This window comes from Gastrolobium bilobum, unplaced genomic scaffold (assembly GCF_033153095.1).
Source record: "Gastrolobium bilobum isolate Gb01-03AN ecotype WA unplaced genomic scaffold, APGP_CSIRO_Gbil_v1 utg6021, whole genome shotgun sequence".
Classification (NCBI taxonomy): domain Eukaryota; kingdom Viridiplantae; phylum Streptophyta; class Magnoliopsida; order Fabales; family Fabaceae; genus Gastrolobium; species Gastrolobium bilobum.
This window is the reverse complement of record NW_026899147.1, coordinates 429,091-446,130: the sequence shown is the minus strand read 5'-3', so window position 1 is coordinate 446,130 and position 17,040 is coordinate 429,091. Positions and strand designations below refer to the sequence as shown.

The window sequence follows — 17,040 nt, the reverse complement described above, 5'->3', positions numbered from 1 at the left end:
GGTTTGTAGTGGTTGATTTTGACCCTTCAAATCTCCTCGTCCACCTTTGTTTCTGAATAAAATGCAACGCAGAACAGATTCATCTGTGTTATTTGAGTTAAAATTGAGGATTTGAAAAAAAAAAATGCCAAAAAAATAAAAATAGAGAAAATTTCTGAGCTATGGACTACTGTATGTAATTTTTTAAACCTAATTTCTTTGTTCGTCTCTCGTTATTGTTTTTACTATCCATAATAATGTTCTTCCATTCATTTTAACCTATGATAGTTTGAAATACTCAATGAATTCAAGCATCTAGCATGTTTTTATTTTTCTGCTCTGTTTTTCCTTTTCGTGCATACTATTTCCTGCATCGTGAAATAGAAACCATGTTTTCTATGAGGAAGTTATCTGATGCCACGAATTGCTCTTGAGATCCTAAATATAGTGCTGAATGCTGAAAAGTTTTCATGTATTCTATAGAACAGTATAAGTATAAGAAAAAAAAAATGTACCTGGGAATTTTGTGAAATTCTTCATGAGTCATTTCCTTTATATGAAGCAAAAATAGAATAGAAAAATCCGTTTTCTGCATATAAATTTGGTCTAAATGAGACATACAGAGAAGAAACCCTGTTTCTTTACCTGGCTAACTAATGAGGTAAGGTAGCTATTATAGGAAATGACGAGAAAAAAGAAACAGACTAAGATATCTCTATATGCAAAACTTAACTGAACTGTGCATTTTCAAGCCCATATGTTTGTAGTGCTGCTTCCTCTTTTGTTCATCTAGCCTTGTGTTGGGATATTAAGATGTGATGACTTCATGAGTCTCACATTCGTAATGGTTAAATGAAGTGGATATAAGTGGATGGATACATAAATCGAATAAGTTGCGATGTGGTGTTGAATTCATTGGTGGTGATTCCCCGTCACAAGTTCTCTCTGGACTATTTTCAGAGTCAAGTTAGACTTGAGCTAACTTAATAATTGACTAAAGACATGTTAAGTACTTAGACATGGGGTACTCGGAAAGAGAGGAGCATATCATTAGTGGATTAAGATGAAACAAACTCAACGTCTTGATATTTATCTTATGTTGCACAAGACAAACAAGCTTCCTACACAAAAAAAGTGAAGGTGAGTTTCACATCTATTTTTTTTTTCTCTTCTTACATGTGGATCCCACTTGTAATTTTATTTCTATAATATAAGATAATCATTTTTCTACGACATAAGATAAATATAATCCTTTTTAAAATTACGGATTCTCACTTCTCACTCTTTTCCTTTTAATATATTTGATGAAATGAAATGAGAGAAAGAAATTAAGATGTACTTTTTTTGTCTGCAGCACCCATTAACCTCAATGTTTGGCTAATAGAAGGATCAGGATAAAAATAGTGAGGAGTAGGTTAATTAAAATAGAGAAAAGCAAGTGTTATGCAACATGAAAATTGTTTACTTTCCTACAGAGATTTCGAAATTCGTGTTTTCATATTTTATTTTATTTTTTTTAAAAGTTATGGTGAGTCCCATTAGTTTTTGTGTGTATAGCATAATGAGACTAATATCCTGCAACATTATAATCGTTTGACCCATTAAAATATAATGAATATGTGTACAGAGGTTAAACTGACGAAAGATATATACGGGTTGTACACAAAGACTTCTACGTGAAAAAAGGGTTCACTTTGGATAATGCATCCTATCCTACTATTGATTATTATTTTTTTCATTCTGTCTAAAATAATAACGCTTTGTATATGAACTAATGAAGTGGTGGGTTATATCTGTTGAAGAAAGTCTCTTTCTAAATGCTATCGTCATGATTGTGAAATTACTTTAACTAAACCAAACACACACATATATATATATGTTCAGATCATTTTACACCAGTGTAAGTTATACTCTCAATCTTGTCCATTGATCTCACTTATATCTAAGGGCTCAAATTTTTTAGTAACGTGAGTCATTGGATACAAGTGGATCAATGGTCAAGATTGAGTGTAAGACTTGTAACTCTTACACCGGTGTAAGAATATCCTGCCTCATATATATATATATATATGGATTTTATTAATCTTCTTTTACATAAGATAAGTACTTATGTTGTAGAGAGAAAGTGAGTGGGTCTCACCATTACAAGAAAAAAGAAAAAGAAAAAGAAAAAGAGTGAGATACGGAAATCGAAGTGAGAGAAAATGAGATAAGTTACCTCATATAAAAGGAGAGTAATATTTCCCTATATATATATATATAACATATTCGTCCCTTGCCTTGAATATTAAAGGATAAATTTTATGTATGCACCAATATAAAAAAAAATAATGTATATGATCTCAGATCTCCTATGTTGAAGACACGTAGAAGCATGATTTAAACAAATATGTTAGAGACTTTGTTAGGTTTTTTAATTCTTAGTGTAGACTGAGGGAAAAAAAGAGAGAGACAGAGAAAGGGATTAAAAAAAAGGTGTGTGCTTTCTATTATGTTTACTCTTTTTAGTCTTTACCAACACCTGCTGCACAAATTGGCTGCAACTCTTTTTATCTTTGTATGCCCCACAAACTAGCGCTTGTGTTTAGTCATTTTTACAGAAAAGAGGTCAGGTATATCTAGTGCCATACACTTGCAAGGGCTCGGATCACACAGCTTCCTTATAATAAATACTAATTCAGAGACAGGAAGCAGAAAATTTTCCTTTTTTTAATTCATTTTCCCTAGTTGTAATTATAAATAAATTTATTTTATTTTTATTTTAGCATTTTTTTTATTCAATTACTTCATGTTGTGGTTGTTGGGTGCCCTACCATTTGGCCATGCCAAAAGGTTAAATGTAAATGGCTTATGGCCAAATTGGATTGGTTCTGGTCTGAAAATTGGGATTTCAATAAATTCACCAGCTGTTTAAAATTTTAAAGCCAAAGAAAAGTAAAAAAGAATCAAAAGTAAAACAGAGATGGAAACTGGAGTTATACAGAAAGAAAGAAACAATTAATAAGATTAGTATAAGATTTTCATTTAATAATAAAAAATATTAAAAAGGATATATTGTAAGATAATAAGTGTTATTAATATTCCTGTAGTTGAAAAAAAAAAATGGTAATAAAGGGCAACTCAAATAATTGTAGTTTGGGTTTTCCCTATTTTAAAATGTCAAGAGTACAAGGGCAACCCTGAACCCTGATATACATATATGTTACTTGGAAAATGAATCAACCTACTGGTGCCACGTATTGCAAAGCTCAAATATTTGGTTCTGATACTCAGAGTTTTAAACTTTTCATGCAACTCAAGTCCCTCACATTTCTTCCATTTCCATCATCAAAACCGTTCATCCTTTTAGGCTCCAAATGGGACCCCATCAAGTACAATGGTCCATCCAATTTTTCTGTGGGCCAATGTTGTTGGCCACTCCTACCGCAAGCAGGGATAGGATCTTGCGCGTCTCACACACGCGCCTTCATTTTTAACTTAACAGGACGGGAAAAAAAAATGTTTGGTTTGCTGAAATGTGAATATTATTGTAAACAACTACAAGTTTATCCAAAAAGGAAATAACAAAACCCAAAAAAAAAAAAAAAAAAAAGACTCTCGTGACGAAAGTACCCTTCATTTTGGATAAAAAAAACAAGTGTGGCATCGAAGAGAAAAATATAAAAATAAAAATAAAAATACTATGCTTCAAGTTGAAACTAGCATTGATGCTTTTAGATGCACCAGGTTTCACTGTAGGCTTGTCTCGACGTGATCATTTCCTCAGTTTCTTTTAAACAATTTTTTTTTTTTTTTTGCTTTTGGACAAGCAAGAGTGACGTGGCTGTAGCGGCAGGGTTCCCTTTTGAGCAACGGTGCACGCAGCCGATTCGTTGATAGTAAATAAAGAGAAAACCTAAGGGTATCATCGTCCTAGTCGAACAAAAATCGAAATAACAAGAAAAAAAAAAAAAAAAAAAACTCTGATTATTATCGAGTTTTGTGAGAGAGAAAGAGTAAGTGAGTGAGATCTGCGACAAAACAAAGAAAGAGAGAAACCCAAAACATCAAAAACCCGAACTCAAGTTTGAGGCAGCAACAAAGTGAGAGAGAAAGAGGGAGAGAGAGAGAGAGGGAGAGATTGTGTATATATAAATAAAAATCCATTTCCATTCACCAAAATCTTAAACTCTTTTTATTTTTATTTTTTCTTTCTTTTGTTTATTTTTTTTTCTTTTCTCTCCCTCTCTCTATGAGGATCCGAAAGAACGCGAAGCTTTCCCCTCTTCTATTCTCTTCTTCTTCTTCGTCGCAAGGTGGTTCTTTTCCGGTGGAGACCTTTCAGACCCACGTGTGCCAGCTTAACCAGTCACCATGGGATGTGATCCCCTTTGACTCTGACTCAATCCAGGTTCGTCACTCTTCTAATCTCTCTTTCTCTTTTTTTCTTCTCCCCCTTCTTCTTCTTCTTCTTTCAGATCTAATAAACCCTTTCCTCTATCCTTTATTAGGGTTTTCTTTTTCTTCTTCTACTCTTTTCCCTCGTTAGGGTTCTCCTTCTTCTTCATTCATCGTCCTCTTCCCTTCTAACTCCAAATTAGGTTAATGGGTATCCCTCATTTCTCACTATTTCTTCGTTTTTCTTTGCTTTTGCTTTGTTTTTCTCCCCCGACACAGTTCGAAGCCGAGGATAGCTTCACCGCTGGAAATAATGGCAGCGCTGGCGATTCCATTGGAGCTGTTGAGAGGTAAACGTTATATTTCATTTTCATTTCCAATTCCCATTAGGGTTTTTTTTTTCCATTTCTCCCAAATTTTCGTAAAACCAAAACCTTTTGTTATGTTATGTTTATCTGCTCTGTGCTTGCTTGCTCGAATGAATCTTCAACAACAATAACAACAACAACAGTGTTGCTTCGATGATGGAAGAAGCTGAAGATAAGCACAAGATAGAAGACATGGCGTTGGACGATAATCACGATAATGGTGGAAACAAATGCAAGAGCTTGAATGAGAAGGGTTCTCCATGTAAGAATGAAGTTAAACAAGGTCAATCATTCTGTTATCACCATTTGTCTCTGCTTAGGTCATACAACAATAATGGGAATGACAATAGTGGTAGCGGTAGCGGTGGTGGTGGTTATAACAAGAAACCGGCATCATCGACCACCGGCGGGGCGCGGCGGGGCGCTAGAGCTCGTGGCGCGGCGAAGAAGGCTCCTTCTTCTTCGAACCCATATGAATTCTACTATTATTCTGGGTTTGGACCACTGTGGGGGAAACGAAGAGGCGATAGGAATGGAGAAGGTAGCAAGAATAGTGTTATTGTTGAGAATTCTTCTTCAACAATGGTGGAATCAGAGAATGTTATAGCTTCTCCTCCTGATGATGTTGTTGCTAATAATACTAATAACAATAGTATAAATAATAATAGTAATATTCAGAGTAGTGGTGGTGGTGTTGTTGTTACTTGTTCTTCTACTCAGGTGGTAGTGAATGAGGAATTTGATTATGTGGATGATGACGAAGAAGAGGATGCTAATGAAGATGAGAGTGGAAAGAAGAGAATGAGGAAGCCTGTGAAAGCAAGGTCTTTGAAATCGCTAATGTGAAGAATCTTGTATGTAAAATCGTGGGTAGGGGTTGAATGAATGAATGATATAGTATAAGATCGAGGGTTGGGGTTCTTCAATGTAATGTTTTGTGATTACCTAAATTTGATGTTGTTGTTGTTTTTGTATTTTTATTTTTATTTTTTAATTTTGGTGTTAGGGTGGGTTCTCTCCTTCTTCTACTGTTTGGGATATTTAGGGTTATGAAATAATAATGCTAGTTTTTTTTTATTTTATTTTTTCTTTTGTTGGGTTTCACATGATGATGATGTGTTAGTTCGTGGGTGAGGTTAGGCTTGCCCCTGGAAACAACATGATGGATGGTAGGGGTTTTTTTCTAGTGTGAAGGAGGTGGACCGTATGAACTGTATGAATCAGATGTTTTGAAATTTAAGGGTGTATTGGTAAATCGAGTTTGTCAGTTTTTTATTTTTATATATTTTTGGGTTCACTTGCTTTATTATCTTAAAGCTTTATCCAGAAACGGAGGATTGGACTTTTAAAATTGGCAGTTATATCCATGCATAAATATACTGTGGGCCACCATGGCAGCATATTTTGAAAGTTACTTCTTTTTTTCTAGTCTTGATCTCTTTTGTTATTATTATTATTATTTTCTCTTATCGTACAAGGGCTTTTGTTAGACCTACCCTTTTATTTCAAGGGGTTTTTGACAAAAGAAAAATAAATAACCATAATAATAATAATAGAAAAATGAAATCTGACCATTTCCTTTGGCCAATGTTTCCCTTTATTTATTTAGCCACTCAGCTTATTAAAAACTAGCATTGGCAAAAGAGCCAAAAGATCGAAGTGCTAATTATAGAATTAAAATAATAAACACAATACTGTTAAACATCATTACACGGAGCTTGAATGATCGCATGAGCTTTGTATGGGCACACTCTAATATTTAGTAAAATTCTTAATTATTTTAGCATTTGCACCTTTTTCGCTTGCAAAATTGTCAACACAACAATTGTGTTTTTTTTAATCTATTTTATAGGTAATTAAACTGGTCAAATTCTTATTTTCATTTCATCTCATAAAAAATGTTATTAAATGCTGATATAAATTGTTATTAAATGCTGCGCGCTCTACCATGCAATGAGTTTTAAGAAATAAAGAAAAAGATCTATAATTTTAAAAATACTTTTCATATTGTCGTTATTCACATAGATCATGAAAAATATAATTATTATATTATTTTTCAAAATTAATTAAAAAAGTTCAAAGTAAAAAATGTTAACGAGCTTAAACAATAAGGAGGTTAGTAAAATCCGTAACCAATTTACGTAATTTTGAACAATTTCCGGGAAATATTGGGAATTTTTCTTAAATTCTTAAAATGTTTTTATAATATAGATAAATTTACACTTGCCCTCCTGAAAGCTATAACTAATTTTAAACCCATAAAAAGTTAACTTATAAATTTTTTTTACTCTGCTCGTGGATTTTGTGTGTGTGAAAGATTAGCTTACAGGCTAAGATTATTTGGTTTACCTTAATTTGTGCATTGGTGATTAGAGGTGACAAAACGAGTTCAACCCGACAGGCTGCATTGTTCAATAAGCTCCACCTAATTTGTCAGGCTGAAATTTTTTTATTGTAAAATAGGTTCGGTCCGACGGGACGGGTCCATGGCTCAGTTTTGAGTCATGCCATCCTATTTATATTTAATGGTTCTAATTTATTAGTTATATTTTTTATTATTAGATCAATGACTAAGAATAAATGTAAGACTCTACGAGTTGGTATGAAGGCAAAATTTTCATTCCCTTACCACTACACTGAGTTATGATTTAGATGGAATGTCACTTGGGAAAGTTTTCGGCAAATCTTTAGATTTGCTCTTTTTTGTTTGAATCATAGCAATTGGCTTTGTGATCAAATTATGGATTATCGAAATATAGTTGTATCTTTGCTTCTCTAGCTTGCAGCTTAATATGATATAGCTAATGCATTGTAAATCATATTTTCCTAAAGTATTTTAAAATAAGATTAAGAGTAAAAAGTAAAAATATTATCCTAAACGATGAACAAATTATATTATTTGAAACTTATTTGATCTTTTGTTTTGGGAAAAAATGTTTATTCTTTTAAAGGAGGGTCATTTTAGATAAAATTAGTATTTTTTATTTAAAATTTAAATTAAAAAATATCCACTTCCCCCATGATTTCCATTGTGTATATATTTTCTCTCATTTAAAAGGATATGTCCTTTAAAAGGACACAATTTTATGTCCTTTAAAAGGACAAACACCAAATCCTTTGTTTTTATTACTATAAATATAAAATTTATTTAAGAAATAGGGGCTGTTAATATACAATTATAGAGCTATAAAAGCTCACAACTAGTGGCGGAGCCGACCAAAAAATTTAGGCAGTGCCAAAAAAATTTAGCACAACCAATACCCGTGTTCATATAACTAAAGGTGGTCATAGTTTAAGATTTCAATAACAATGAATAAACAATTAGTATGTTTAATATGTCTTTTTTTTTATATGAACAATTTGACTTCAAAAGGATTCTCTTTCAGGAAAATGATAACTAGGTTGCAGCCCACTTTGGTCCTTGGGAAAGTGGCAATATTTTCCTTTTGAATTAGGTTGTTGAAGTGGATGGAGATGCAATAACTGGTTGCAAATTTTTATTTTTTAAACATGCTAGCCAAAATCAGTTAGTGCCTTGTCATTGTTTAAACATGTCAGCCAAAATCGGCCAGTTAGGCAGTGCAAGACACTATCTAAAGACAATGTGACTCTGCCACTGCTCACAACATGACATAAAGTATCTAGCATACATTCTGATTTGACTTATATGATAAACAAATATGTGCAACCACATTACAATTCTTCAAACATTAGAAAATAACTTTCATCTAAATTGAATATCATCCAACTTTTTAATCTAGGAAAGTTCACATGTTTTCTTCCTTTTAAAACTTATATGATCAATATAGTATTATCAGTTTTCATTTACAAATCATGCAAGATGAACTCCAAAATTAGAATAGCTCAGTAATGCTTATGTTAATGTATCCAATAAGAGTGTCAAATATAGACAAGCATATATATCACAATATCTTAAGAATGCACAAAATCATACATGAACGAAAAATATATATATCTACACACAAATTTAGTCAGAGATACCTGGATCTAAATATTATGTAGAATCCAAGTCTTTTTTATGGTGGTTAGAGATTGCTGAGGGAAATTTTTTCTCTTGCTCTAATGGGAAGGACATGGTGATTAGCCTACAAGAATTCCAACGCTTAAGTCAATAGATAAATGAGAAAGAAGAGGTAATGTGATAAATTTGTATGTGTACCTAAAAGATTTGTATCTATATTAATAAAGTAAAGAAGGTATAGAATTTAAGGTTTAAAACTTAGTCCTTGAACTATTTGAGTGTTACAAATAGATATGTTTGCCTCTAGGAATAAAATATGTTGATGTAACAATAATATATAGAGGTAGCGATACGAACTAAAGCTCTACAATAGAGTCACGTGAATAAGTCTCAGGAGAGCATGGTGGCTCTAGGTATGACTGTATTGCAGAGTAACAACAAGGAGAATGATGATGCAAAAAATGCCTCTTCAATGGTGGAGAGGGGTATTTATAAGGGGAAGAAGATGTGAGATAGTCAGTCATTACCTTTTTTCCTTGTGGGCCCCAATTATGTATGAGGCTCTAATTAGGGAAGAAGATTCCTATGAGTGAGGCAACGATTCCTCAATTATGAGTAAGGTGTGTGTGTGTGTGTGTTCACGTGCTTGAAAGATGGCGATTTGATATAGTGAAACATTAGTCTTAATTTTGGGATACATGGGTTCCAGCCCTATCAAGGGGCCTCAGTGGCCGACCCAATAGATTGAGCCTGTGTGAATGATTCAAAACAATCATACTCATAACTAAGGTAGATTACAAGTCCAGTACACACGCAAGAACAATACATAAGTTAGTCATGCCCTAATTGAAGAAGCATACCAAAAATATGTTTAATTTTTATTAGCCAACAAAATACCTTTAGCATTTGCATCAAATGCCTATTAATGCTCAGAAAATAAAAGTTTTATGGTTTTCAGTTAAATTACTAATAACTAAATGAGAGACCTCGCATTGTACTTCTGCCAAAGGCTCATGAATTGCTACACATAAGCATTTTTTACTTTAGTACAACAAAATCATTATAAATTTTTACATTTCAAAATAGTTAGATAATAATAAGATGCTCAATTTTTTTAAAATATTATGAAATACTATAAACATGTTTTCATTATAAATTGATTAAATCATATAAGGTTACATTAATAAGGCACGCCAATTTTTTATAAAAAATTTTTTGCAAACAAAGGGTGTGTAGTGGCCCCCTAAGCTAATACAATTCTTTGTAAACTTTACATTCTAAAATATCAAAGAAGTAAGATTTGAAGTGTTGGCCCCATCTTAGAAAATATATGGCTCCACCAATGCTTCATATAACCTTCCATTATGATGGTGGCAATGACAAATAAACATATAATATGAAGACTAACAAGTCTAACATTAATTATTAGTTGTTAATCTCACATATATCTAACACCTCATGTGCCTAATGAAATAGAATGTTAGGTGAAAGTGAAGCCAATTACTAATAATGGTGGTAAGATCTACATTGGTGTAATTTGATTTGTAGCAATGATTGAAAATCGTCGCTAAAACTTTAAAATTTTAAACTAAAAAAATAAAGTGATAGTTAGATTCACTAATATATTTTTTAGAACAAAGTGGGCTTTGAAATTTTAATTGCCAAATAAAAATAAAATTTTTAGCAAAAAAGGTGTTTGCATATCATAAGAATAAAAATGGGCCACAATCGTATAAAAAGCATGTAGAAACACACATAAAAATTAAAACAATACATAACATAATCAAATGGAAATTTATGCTATTAAATTACAACTCAATTGTAAATCATGTTGTCACACAAATAGCTTTCAACATATTGTGTAAACTCTTACATCAAGTCATGAATTTATGCATTTAAATATACAATTATATCTATAGTTATAAAAAAACTACAAGTGTAAACTATTTCTTCATATAATAATTTATGTTCTGCGAACAATTCATATATGTATTTGACGAAGAAAATTTCTAAATATTATACCTCAACATTAGCTCATAGTTATTAGGTGTTGTAAATTTATCTTTCACAAGTTTTTTAAATCATTTGTCTGGCCTTTGTCAGGCATATACTCTAGACCAATAATAAGAACACAATTAAAAAATCATTCCAATTTAATAGAAGGCCGCTTTTCAAAAAATACAACACTATAAACTAATATATGGGAGCAATACCATAATTTTTTACACTTGATGATATCACAAAGCATAACTAACCAATAATATCCCTTGTAAATGCATATACATAATTTGCACTTACTTGGAAAAAAATAGAAATAGAATCTAAAATGTTATGAAGAACTAGTACAATTATAAGTATGCAGTATGCAATATAGAGAATTGAACAACTATCACAAGAAAAAAAAGATAGAAATTAACAAGCGCATCTTACCTTTTGGGTTAGTTGTCTATCATCTAGCACAACTTTCTTGTGGGTAATTTGTTTCCCTAAATTAGAAAGAGTGTTGAGATAAATGATATACATCATTGTAAATACAAGATATGTTTTGATGATAACAAAATGACAATAAAAAAAGAGAAGAACATTGATCAAGAGCAAAAAATACCAACCATGTGTCATGATTGGTGGAGCAACGAGGAAGAATAAGAGGAGAAAAATCAATATTAAAGACAACAAACCATGAACAACATTTAAGTGAAGCTCAATATCGCAATCATGGTGAAAAATGATCAAAACCAATAGTGTAAAGCATTATCATATCCAATAAATCAAAACATCAAGCTCAAGTAAAGATACAAGACACAAGACATAAAGCTAAGTCTAAAATCATATTTAGAATATATCTTTAGGTTTTAAACTTATATGTAAGCGTATATGATAGACTGCATTGGATGAGCTCAAAGTTTTCTCAAAGTGAACATATTTTTCAAACTGCATAATTCATAACCTTTAAATAGTTCAAATAAATTTGAAAACCCCATGAAAAAGATTATTGACATGTTTATAACTTCAAAACATGTTTACCAAGTCAAGATCTTTCATAAAAAATGGTTGAAAGCAAACTAGAACACATTTGAACTTAAAATTTATTGCATAATTTGGTTGATGTCTTTCAGATAATTTTTTTCGTATCAAATATAATAGGTTTGGATCTTGTGTTGTAATAAAAGTTGTATATATCTCTTTTATCTTCGTAAAGAGACGAAGATCACATCAAACCGACAAGTATAACTAAAGTTATGCTTAAAATACGAAACACTATTTTTGTTGTCAGGTTATGAATCAATTACTTCCACATAGAAATCGATAACCATATGAGGTAATCGATTACCACAGTGACAAAAAGCCTGTAAAAGCTATAAACGGCTAATTTTGGTAAACATCTCTATATATGCATTCCCAACGACCCTAAAAAAGATTAGTCACTATTCTTACACATCCTAGGGATAATTTGAGAACTTTTACACTATTATTTGCATATTATTTCATATCTTTCAAAGATCAAACATACTTGAGCTCGTATCTTAAAAATCCATATGCCCATAGTGCTTCAATTTGTATATCCACACGTTGAGACTATATATTCATTTCCAAATATTTTTCTTTTTATATTCTTGAGTTGAGAGGGTAATGAAACTCGTTGTATGAGAGAGCTCACCAAATGCCTAAGTAGGTTTGAAGAGAAATGAAAGATTTCCAAGTACGCATAAGCTTGGAGATTATAAGGTATCCAAGAACTCGAAATCATGGAAGATTGTAAAGGTTTATCAAGCATCCGTGAAACTTTACCATTAATGAAAGAATTGATCGAGCGACTTCGGTCTGGATGTAGGTCACAAGTGGTGGTGACCAAACCAGGATATATTGTGTTTGCAATACTTTAAACTCTAAATTTTTTATTTCTAACAATTTAATTGCTTCTTTTATATCTTGTATGTGCTAATATAGGTTCTATAATATGTTATGAATTGTTTGAATGCATAAATTAAGCTTTTTATATATCAAAGCCTGCTATAAATGATTATTTAGAAATTAGAAGAGAGAGTTTATGAAAATATTGTAATATCCAATTCACCACCGCTCTTAAGTATGGAAGCCACATTCCTAACTATACGTCATAACATATAAAATTTGATATAGTGAGCTTTGAAATAATAAAACACTTCAACTAATAACAAATCAATCTATATTCAGAGTTTAATCATTATAAATAAAGAAATGATACCTTTGAGTCAACTTATGCCCTTTTACATGATGTTAATAGATCTTGAAGGATTTTAGAAAGTTTCCCCTAAATTTATTCTCATTTCGTTAATATCTAAAAATATATAAGCATAAATTTTAAAAGTGCAATCAACAATCAGCAATGGGAAAAACAAAGTACTATAAAAAACTACAATTTACAAGCAACATACCTTTTTGTAAATTTGGTTTGACAAATGTTTTATCAAATGGAGTTTTGTTCGCGAACTCTAGAGAGATGTTGAGCTTGCAAGCATCTTCAAGGTCACCTTGAAAAACAATAAAAAAAATTCTACTAATTGTTTCCCCATAGCAATTAAGTTAAACTAATGAATAAAGTAGCATTAAAAAATTTTACAAAAAAAAAAATCAACAAATAACTCTAAATCCTAAAGCAAGAATTAAAAATAGAAATGGAGATTTATTACAACATACCATGATATTTATATAATAGAAAAAGATACAAGGATGAAAAATAAAAGTTAACAACTAGATTTTCATAACATCCAGCTTTTACCTCCAATACCAACACATTGCAAGGTTCATACATAAAAAGGACACAATGGAATAACTAAAACATCCAAAAGAAAAATAAGAAAAAAGGTATAGCATCTTGCAAAAGGATTAAATTTTGTAGGCATTTTACCATAACTCAATAAAATAGAAAAAAAACTAAAGGTATGTAGATTGTATCCAGAAATTAAAATTTATAGCATGGTGCATTATCCCAAATAAACTTACATAATGAAAGCATGGATAAACTAAGTATAAATTACTTTTTAGTATGTTTTACCACGAAGCTTATATTTACGATGATCCCATTATTGAAATCATGTGATAATTATGTGATATCACCATCGGTATAGTAAAAAAAATTGTTATTGGGAATCAATAGTCTTTTGCAAGCTAAAAATTGCCAGTAATAAAAAACTAATTCTATACATAGTAGAGGAAAAACTTCTGGAATAAACACAAGTGAAGATACGCAAATGCAGTATTTAACATGTAAGTGTTATGCATAAGTATATTTCACTTCTATAACTGTTGTATCTAAGATTCAAACAACTGTGGAAAAAATTATATTCCTAAACCTCTTGAATGATGAATGTCTAATAATGAGTTAGGATCACACTTATCATCTTCATTGTAAAAAAATGAAAATATGCATATCTCATGTTTCATTTTTATAAATGCAATAAGTAAATAAACAAAAGAGATAAAATGTAAACAAGACCTCGCCAAGGATCTTAATATCATTAGACTAAGGTCTCAATTTTTTCACCTTCTTTATCTTCCTCCTTCACATCATCCTTCTCCACTTCTTCATTTTTCTCCCAATGTCGTTGATTTTTATTATGTTGGCAACAGTTCTAACTTGAAAAAACAAAGATCTCGATAATTACGACATGTCATCTAACCGACAAATCTAGCAATCCACACAAAAATAACTTCATCACACAAATAATTTCAAATCTCAACAATAACTAAACTCAATAATGTTAGATATAACTACACACAAAGATAGAGAAACTTAGATGGGATATATGTCATCTTCTAGGGTTTTCGTAGCCTTGTTTGGGGGAGAAACAAAATGAAGAAATGGATTAAAAATATAGTAGCTAGAGAAATCCTAGAATCGAAAGGAATCAAATCGAAGTGATTATGATATAGATTGGAGAGAGAGAGAGAGAAAAAGAAAAAGAATTACCGAACGAAATTGGGTTTTAGAGGCGTGCTTTCGGACAAGAAGAATGAAATGAGCAAATAAGTTTTAGAAGAATGGGTTTGGGGAGAAAAAACGAGGAATAGGAGGAAAAAAATAAATATAATTTAAATTAAATAATTTATTACAGCTGTTACAATCCAATAATTGCTATTGGAATTAATTCTAGCATCATTTTTTAAATTGGCATTATTATACTTTCAATAATTCATCCAACGACGATTCTGTCAACTATCATTATTGAACAGCCTAACAAATTTCAAATTTAACATAGCGATGTAGGTATTTAAAATAATTATGGATAATGGGACATTTATTTTTATAATTTCTGAGTTTATTATTTATCACTATATTGATTTTACCATTCTGAAAAAAATGATTGTTATCAATTTTTATTATTAAACTATTAAGTAATTTAGACTAGTAAAGTAAGGATTGAATGTCAAATATAATTATTATTGGCGTGTAATTAACACCTTGATTAACACATGTGCACGTTGTCAACAAGTAATATAGAATTTATGAATCCAAATATTATTTATGCGTTGATGATTTATAAAGTGTGATATTCAAGTAAGATAAAAGGAAAAAAAGGAATGATTTTTATGGTTGATTTGTAAAATAAAAGGCAAGTAAATGAAATGTAATTACAAAACTAATTAAAACAACAAGATGAACTAATAGATTAAAGTGATGGATGTGAAATATAGGTTAGAATCAATTTTTCTGATACGACAACATTGTAACGATGCTATAGCATCGAATTTATCAATTCTTAATTAGTAATCGAGCACTAATTTATGTAAGGACTCTCCTTAATCTTACATGTATACCTAACACTTAACTCTTATATCTCTGTGCTTGAACCCCTCCATTGCCTCTCGATCAGTAGGGACAAAATATAGTGGAGAATTACCTAAGTAATCGTCCAAAGGAAACATGAACAAGCATGTATAAATGTGTAGTGAAGTCCTCTTTATATAGGAAAGGCTGGTGATGACTTGGGCCTCAAGTCTAGGGAGTGAAATCCTGATTTAATTTGAATTCAACTACTGCAACCTTATCTTATCCTTATATTTTATCCATTTAACTTGGGTTATTGATCCTTAACAAATAATAACTTATCTTATTTTATTTTATTTTGGAAATGTTGTTTCTTATAAGATAAGAACTTATTCTCCTTGAATCTGGGATCTGGATGGTAGCTTGATCATCGAAATAACTTTTTCCTATGTTTTCTATTAAGTTATCCGTTAGTTGGCAACCTTATCCTTTATTTGAATTTTATTTTGAAAACCTTATCTTCTTGTTCCCGCGCCCTTGCTGCATTTTGTTGTCGCGATTGCTATAGCATTTATACGCCATTTTGCACGTGCTGAGTTTCGTCAATTTTTCTTGCTATAACACTCCGACATCATCTTGGCCTAGAAAATAAACATTCAACTAGTTATCTATTCTAATAAGAAAATAAAGGGTATTTATCATATTTTCCATACGTAATCATCTCAAAGCACTTTAATCATAAGTGTGCAATATTAAGCTCAAATATCATGGTTTTAAGATAACTTATATGGAATTTATGCGGCCAATTCACCATAAAAAGCTCTAACTTATCTCTCTTTCGGAGAGTTAACAATTATCTAAATATTTTTCATATAAAATGAATCTGATTACTCAATTAAATTCCTCATCGATACCAATCCTATTCAAGGGCCTTTAGATTATAGTGAAAATGAAATGTATTCAACCAATTCTTAATATTAATTAGGGGAAAATGTTTACTAATGTGAACTTTTATGTAAGTACATAGATAAAGTTGTATCTTCTCTTAAATTTTATTGAGTTAAGATCACAATGTACCTTAAATCAAATCTACAATAGATATAATTTTACTTGAGCACTTTACAAATAACCTCATCTTATAGGAGCATTATTCTTGTCTCCTTAATTGCTTATAATTGACTCTCGAAGCTCATAAATCACATGATCATATCTTTGTATAAATAACAGAATTAGAACGTGAGATAACATTTGATGGACTGTTAAAACGTGATGAAATATACCATATGGATTCCATTTTACATTGGGGCCTGTTTGGTGAACAGGACAAGAAGAGTACGATAGTATATAATATCCTGTCATGTTCTTATTCATTGTTTGGTGATGCAATAAGATAAGATAAAATTATTCTATTGACCCATATTATCATACTCTCAACCTGGTAATTAATCTTGATGGGAGACTTGGGTAAGAATTAAACAGGATAGGATAAGAAATTTTTTGCCCAAAATGCATTTTGCCTCTCGTTAACCTCTTTAAGCTCCCAAGACCCATCCCTATCATAAGTAAGCCACCACCCGTACTGTCCA

At 31.2% G+C, this 17,040-nt stretch overlaps 1 protein-coding gene across 1 annotated transcript; it reads left to right on the top strand.

Annotated features, from left to right (window-relative positions):
• Positions 1 to 4,099: 4,099 nt before the first annotated feature.
• Positions 4,100 to 5,907, top strand: LOC133287675 (uncharacterized). Its single transcript, XM_061485332.1, has 3 exons — positions 4,100 to 4,369; positions 4,636 to 4,706; positions 4,868 to 5,907. Exons 1-3 carry the CDS (start codon positions 4,211 to 4,213, stop codon positions 5,568 to 5,570), a joined length of 933 nt encoding a protein of 310 aa, XP_061341316.1. The 5' UTR covers positions 4,100 to 4,210; the 3' UTR covers positions 5,571 to 5,907.
• The last annotated feature ends 11,133 nt before the right edge of the window (positions 5,908 to 17,040 follow it).